This window comes from Dipteris shenzhenensis, chromosome 16, assembly GCF_047967505.1.
Source record: "Dipteris shenzhenensis isolate YYH24624 ecotype China chromosome 16, Dip_SZ_1.0, whole genome shotgun sequence".
In the NCBI taxonomy this organism is placed as follows: domain Eukaryota; kingdom Viridiplantae; phylum Streptophyta; class Polypodiopsida; order Gleicheniales; family Dipteridaceae; genus Dipteris; species Dipteris shenzhenensis.
In genome coordinates this window covers 32,420,089-32,427,505 of record NC_141611.1, presented here as the reverse complement: position 1 = coordinate 32,427,505, position 7,417 = coordinate 32,420,089, and the positions used below count along the sequence as shown (strand labels likewise).

The 7,417-nt window shown below is 41.5% G+C and overlaps 1 protein-coding gene across 1 annotated transcript; it reads left to right on the top strand.

The window, feature by feature from the left end:
- The first annotated feature begins 349 nt into the window (after positions 1 to 349).
- On the top strand, positions 350 to 1,864 carry LOC147892853 (oxygen-evolving enhancer protein 1, chloroplastic-like). The gene is made up of 2 exons (XM_087386991.1): positions 350 to 691; positions 896 to 1,864. Exons 1-2 carry the CDS (start codon positions 470 to 472, stop codon positions 1,649 to 1,651), a joined length of 978 nt encoding a protein of 325 aa, XP_087243117.1. The 5' UTR covers positions 350 to 469; the 3' UTR covers positions 1,652 to 1,864.
- Positions 1,865 to 7,417: the final 5,553 nt, after the last annotated feature.

Genomic DNA, 7,417 nt, shown 5'->3' with positions numbered 1-7,417 from the left:
ACTAGAAACTCGTACTCCATGAGTTTTGTGCTTAAGTTGGGCAAAGCATTGATGCATGCATCCTATCACTCCTGGATAACCATGCCAGCCACTTCTTGGTGTGCTGTCCTGTAACTCCCTAGAGACAGGTGGCTATGGAGATTACACCACCTCATGAAGGGGCCATAATCTGGGTTGGGAGAGGTGGGTTGAAGAGGAATTTGCAGCCGGGGTGAGCTATTAAGTATGTGTGTGTGTGTGTGTTGTGGAAGCCAAGGATGAGAAGGGGGAAGGGACCAATAGTGGGGGAAATGTGGATATGGGGCCTTATCCCCTTCTTATCCCCTTGGGACTCTCACACTCTCTACCACAAACGAAATACTCTACTTCTCTTTTGCTCATTTAGCTACAATTGGAATGACATAGCTTGCTCTTACGAGCTTGCTTCTTCTTCATCGCCATCGCCATCGCCATCGCCATCGCCATCGCCATGGCTTCCTCCCTCGCCCTCAAGTCCTCCCCCCCCTCCCTCGAACTCTGCCCCTCTTCTTCCCTCAAGCCTTCCTCCCCCTCCAAATCCTTCGGCCTTAAACCCTCCCTCCCCCGCTTCTCTTGCTCCCTCCACGACGACTTCAAGGATTTCGCCCTCAAATGTGCCGATGCCGGCAAACTCGCTGCGATCTCCCTCGCTACCTCTGCCCTTGTTGTATCGGTGAGCTTGTCTTCGCCTTTCCCTTTGGACCCAGTAGCGTAGCGATCATGTGCTGCCGTCGATCGTTACATGTTACTCTTTGCTGTTGGTTAGATGAATTGCGTGTAGCATATCTCCGTTTATGCTGTGTTGCATGCAATCCGTAGCTCCGTTCTCCAGAGGGGTACGCCTTGAAATTGTTGCTCCAATTTCTCTCTGTTGCAGGGTGCTAGTGCTGAGGGACCTCCCAAGAGGCTTACCTACGATGAACTGGTCGGATTGACCTACCTGGAGGTTAAGGGAACAGGCATTGCCAACCAATGCCCTGTCATCAAGGGAGGTTCAGACTCCTTCGCTTTCAAGCCGGGAAAATACTCTGTCAAGAAGCTGTGCCTCGAGCCAACTTCATTCCGTGTCAAGGCAGAATCTCAGTTCAAGGGAGGCTCAGAAGAGTATCAGCCTACCAAGCTGATGACGAGGTTGACATACACTTTGGATGAGATCGAGGGACCTTTGGAGGTTGGTTCCGATGGCTCTCTCAAGTTCGAGGAGAAAGATGGCATTGACTACGCCGCGGTAACAGTGCAACTTCCTGGTGGGGAGAGGGTTCCTTTCCTCTTCACCGTGAAGGAGCTGGTAGCCACTGGCAAGCCAGAGAAGTTCGGTGGCCAGTTCCTTGTTCCCTCCTACAGAGGATCTTCCTTCCTTGACCCTAAGGGACGAGGTGGATCTCAGGGATATGACAACGCTGTAGCTATTCCTGCAGGAGGTGCGGGAGATGAGGAAGAGTTGGCGAAAGAGAACAACAAGGATACAGCTGCTCTTACTGGCAAGATCAACTTCAGTGTAGCAAAGAGCAACCTTGAAACTGGTGAGATTGGTGGTGTCTTTGAAAGCCTGCAGCCCTCAGACACAGATCTTGGATCCAAGCAGCCCAAAGATGTCAAGATTGAAGGTATCTGGTATGCTCAGCTTGAATAGACGTCGAGGTGCTTATGGCCATCGCAGCTCCAGGATTTCAACTTCGTTTAATTGTAATTATACTTATGCATTTCCTGTCTTTCATCGGTATACATTCTGGGAAGCGGGCTTAAATTCTTATGGAGAGGGATTTTGGAATTTGTTTTCCTCAGTCGGCCAAACGCGGTCCGTGTACTGTTAGGCCAGAGACAGAGAATGCATTTGATTTTTCAAGTTTTTTCTTCGCTCTTTTGGGTTCTAGTTTGCTGCAAGGAGGTGACAGTGATGGCCAATATATCAGCACACTCAATGCATTTGCCAATGATTATCTGTAGTCGTGTGTATTTGGAAGAAGTGCGCTATGGCATATGCTTTAAAGAAAGCTAATGCCCATACTGCAATTTCGAGAGCTAATCCTTTGTTGATAAACGCGCAGTGCTGTCAAAATCTGTTGTATTTAAGGCACAGGAATGCATTAGTGCAGTTCATTACGCAAGCTTAGAGACCGTGACTTCTTCACCTTGATGTCAGTTTTATTTATTGCTTCTTTCATCATCACGTGAAACAGTCAAACCTTGTTTTCGTCCCAAAAGAAACGAAATTGTAACAATCGTTGAGGGCACTGGGGGAGTACGAAAAGAAATTATGTTAGTTGTAGTCGTTATTATTATTAATTTTTAGCGCTCACATGCCAGCTTGTTCATAGACATTATCTTTCCAGTTTTGTTGGCGGTCAAAGTTGTACTTCTACATCGGAAGGGACATCATTATTTTGTCAAAATTACGCATTGAAAGAAATTCTTCGACGGAAACTTCGTAACCTATGTTTACAGAATGGAGTCGATTTGCAAATGAAGTTTAAGGGACAAATTTCAAATTTGAAGTGTTTTGTGTGCTCTCAAAAGGTTTCCTATCTGCCTGCTCATAAGCCTCTTCTTCACTGAACTTATTAGTCGTGAAACTGACAAGCCAATTGTGTTACACTGATATTTTTAATGCAAACGTTCTGCTATCGACCGGCTAGAGTGTTTTTTAGTAGCCCAAGTTGATAAGACTATCTTCGAATTTCAATATGATAACAAGCTGTAGTTTATGTGTAGACTACTTCACAAGGCTCAAGCTGCTGTGGAGATATACATCCTTCCATAACGGAAACCCATCCTACATCCTTCCATAATGTAAACCTATCTTTCGTAGGAAGTGTAGAAGTGAGTAATCTCCAGAGTTAAAAGTCGAGACAGGAGGGGCTTGAATGACCAATTTTGCCGCCGGTTTTTTCCATATGTAAATTCATGACGTTAGTCTTCTTTTGTTGTGTCTTCTAGAGATGATTTTCTTTTGTTGTGTCTTCTAGAGATAATTGGGCTTATTTTGAACCGAGGCCAAGTTATTAATGTATGGACATCAGGTAGACCACAATCCAGATGTTAAGCCCAAGAGATTTATCCCCTGAGATCCTGTCCATGTACTCTTCCCCAACAGACGTCTCCATACTTGCACTCGTTTAGTCAATAGCTCCGACGGTCGTATCTTAAGCTTTTAGCTGGTAAGTAGAATTTCCTGTCAGGAAGAGACTAGTTAAATCTGACTTTCAGTCAAATGATTGCCCATGACTGAGTAGAGTGCCATATCGAACATAGAAGCAGATTCATCCCAAGTCCGCCATTCTCCTTAGAAAAACTCCCATGAAAAGGACTGTCAATTATCTTGCCAAAGAAAATTGATGGCTATCTGCAACTGCAAGGCAATTGTGCGCAGAGGGAATAAGTGAAGAGACATACAAAAGGTTGTCACAAAGTCATCTACATCAGTTCATGGCAACGACTATTGGTTTGAAGTTTAAAGTTCAATGTAAGCTCTTCTCAACATCAAAGTAATGTGGTGATCAACAAACGACAACAATCTATTCAAGAAGTTTCAATCGAAGAAGCAATTCGTAGACATAAAAAAAAGTTTTTACCAAAGTTACAATCTTGTATGGAAATCTTTTACTTACACCAAAATGGAAGAAAGTGACCATCAATACCTTATTCAAACAATAGAAGGACTTTGTCAGCAACAATCAACAAACTAAAAATATAAATATGCAAACAACAGAAGTGTACACTTCTAGGAGGGTGGTATAACCATATGCGATGACCTAGTTGATTTGGAAATTGATGAGATAGAAATAAGTTAGCGTTACTAAGAAAAATTCAAATGTTGATGAAACATTAAAATAAATTGTGCCTTTGATTTGGAAATTGATGAGATAGAAATAAGATAGTGTTACTAAGAAAAATTCAAATTTTGATGAAACATTAAAATAAAATGAGGCACAATCGGACACAAAGAGGAGAAAGATGGGTTACATAGACACCAAAAACACAAAAGGAAATAGCATAAATCTCAATTCAAGAGACAAACTTATGAGGATGAGAGAGGTAGTTTATTCTAAGAAAGAAGCAATGATACATCCAAAGTACTTTATACATATACAAACTTTATATTCCTTGGGATATTCAAGTTATGATATAGTTTTGGACATATCATTCCGTGGCAATTTACAAGTCCATTAGTAACCTTTGGATGATGCTACTTTGAGCATGCTACCAAATTTTGACTATTTATAGGAAAACTCATATAAAACATTAGAAGTCTTGAACAATTCTTGAAAAAAGTTTTGGTTGGTAGATAGCCAAATTGATGGTTGTTTGTTCTACTTAGAGACTTCTCGAAGGTTATGTTGAGGTAGCACTTTTAGCCTCAATCTCAGATTTTTTGATTCAGCCCTATTAGGATGTTTGTTTTCTCATGCCTTGCATGATATATTTCTCCTTTGAGACTTTCTTTCATTCTTAATAGAAGTCTTTTCTTTGATTTTTTTTTTTGATGTTTTGCAAAATTACCTGTAACCAAAAGACTCACAAAGTGCCCACTGCCACTGCGAATTTTTAAAAGGATTTGCAAGCAAGTAGAAGACAAGTCAAAAAAATGAGATATAGATCCAACAAAAGCAGAAGACAAAAAGTAGAAGACGAGTCAAAAAAGTTAGATATAGGTTTTGAAGAGTCCAAAGCAACAAAAGGGATACATGTTCATAATGCAAACCTAATAAGTTTCATATAAAAAATGGTCCATAAAATATAATATGAAAGATAGATTCGTGGTATATGCAATTTGAAAATAGATATCAACATTATAAGTTCAAAAAGGTATGTATGCTACAAAAGATAGCGTGAATACTTCTTTCAATATGGTGATGATGATTAGTTCGCAAAGAAAATTTACTCCATTTTTTCATTGGACTAGTGATGACCAGTTTTGTTATCGTAATAGCATTAATGTGAGCTCCCCCCCCCTTCCTCTTATCACCTTCAAAAGAAGAGCGTATAAGCATTAGAAAGATATAGATGTCAAGTAAGACTCCATGAAGATCTGTCACATTAAAGGTGATGTATGTAATCAAAACACAGAACCCTCCAAAAGTCTCATTGAGGGAGGATCTCACTCAAGCTATCTCTTTGCATGGCTCTCATGTGATAGACTATTAGCAAGAGCTCCACATATCTCACTCAAGCTATCTCTTTGCATGGCTCTCATGTGAGAGACTATCAGCAAGAGCTCCACATATCTCATTGAGGAAGGATCTCACTCAAGCTATCTCTTTGCATGGCTCTCATGTGAGAGGCTATTAGCAAGAGCTCCACATATCTCGCAGATTGAAAAAATGATTAAAAGCCACCTTATCAAATTTTTGTAGAGAGAGCCACACCAAGGATGAATGAATGACCAATACATATGCTCTGCTTTGTTAAGTGGTCTTCCATGCATTGGGCAGCTACAAATCATCATGTGCATTAGCACTGCAATGCTCCAATTGACCTATCAATTGTTGCTAACAAGGCTACCCATTTTTTGATTTACACATGGCATTACAACAAGGACACAAGAATTTTTCATAAGTTTTCTAAACAAATACCAAGGTTGTAAAGCTACCAATTCTTTGCATCACACACATCATTACAACAAGGACCTAAGAATCTCAAAGGTTTCTCAAAATATTCTAAGTTTGAAGCCAAGGCACTAAAGAGACTTTTGCCAACATTCCCCCCCCCCAAAAGCCAAATGGGGGGAAGCTTCAATAATAGAAGGATTCAAGAAAATCCCTTCCTACACGCTGCCATCAAGAAGAAGAAGCAAATCATGGTGATTACTCTCCAGAGCCAAATCACACTAACAAAAGGTGCCATTATCCATACAGTTCTCAAAATGCCCAGTCTTCTTCTGCTTCATCACCTACGGAGAAAACTAAGCCTAGTCACTTGAAGTCAAATCCTCTATAGTGCAAGCCTTAGTTTGGGAGTTTCCTTGCTGCTCATCCCGCTATCTTTTCTAGCAATACTTCTCCACATGGCTTGGCTTATAATAGTAATTACAACCTCATTTACTTGTACCATTTCCCGAACCTCTTTTCTCTTCTACTAGTATAAGTGAGCTCACCTCCTTGCTGTCTGCTATGGTGCTGCAAGGCTTTTGGCATTGACTCCCCCCCCCCGCCCCCCCCCCCCCCCCCAAAAAAAAAAAAGAAGAAGAGGGTGTGTATATATTAAATAAAAAAAGTATCAATTACAACTTTATATCTCTTCCTTGCTAGGCCAAAAAGGGAGGATGGACATAACATATGATCTGATATCAAAGCTTAAATCATAACTTCCAATTGTCCACTTAACACCATTGAAGATAAAAAGAACAAATTGAAACTTCATCTTCTTCCTTGGGCGCCATGGAGTTGAGCCTGCATAGTACTCCGAGGATTATTGTGCTTGGGATAGAGGGAGGGAGAAGATGACCCTGGCTGGAGCAGACTCTTCGTCATCAGTAGATAGCATTCAGACATGGCATGAATATTTCAAATCTTGTAGCACCGGCAGTATGAGGATTAGTGGTGTCATGACTATATCAACAGCTCTCTTCTCAGCAAAGGTCTCAGCAATCGTTCCGGCATGGGGAATAGACATAGTACTATCACTAATAGGAAGATATATGGAGTGAAGTTCTCGTGCTTGGACCTTGTATGTTGTGCTACTAGGGTCATTTCTAGAGACTGGGCACTTGTAACAAGTTTTCTCTATTAGAGGCTGGGGTGTCAGAGTCAGGCAGGGCACTGCTAAGTCGGCGTCTCTTTGGCAGAGGGGGGAACCTGTGGTAGCACAATCATTGCCGGTGGGGGTATTGGTTAGGTAATTCTTTGGGAGAAGGGGGAACCTGTGGTAGCATAATCATTGCCGGTGGGGGTATTGGTCAGGTAATTCTTTAGTGGCACCGGTTGCTCTGAATCAAGAGGGCTCTTCTACTTTTCTTTCACTTTTGCAATTAAGATCCGTGCCTGCTCAATGATCATGGCCTATTTTTTAGCATAATCAAACTCTTTCTTCATACAATTTTGCACCAGTCTAGAAAGTTGTTCCATGATCTGAAGATTGTCACCATGGCCCTGGGGACATCATCAAAAGAGAGAAGAGAGCATTAGTAGAAATAATTTTATTGGAAAAAAAATTGGCACATCTTTCAAACCAGATGCAGCAGGGTACATTGCTTCGTAAAGAATTCCAATGGATTGGGGCCCTTGTGGGTTATCTCCAAGTAAAATGTAGGCAAAGTTGAAAAAGAAAGTTACTAATCGCCTCTACACTAGATCCGATATCTCTTTGGAAGAAGGATAATTTAGGAAAAGGTCCAGAGTGTCCTCCAGAGCTCTATTACAATGTTTGCACCAGCCCTCTTCTTGGTAGCTCTACTAGCCGT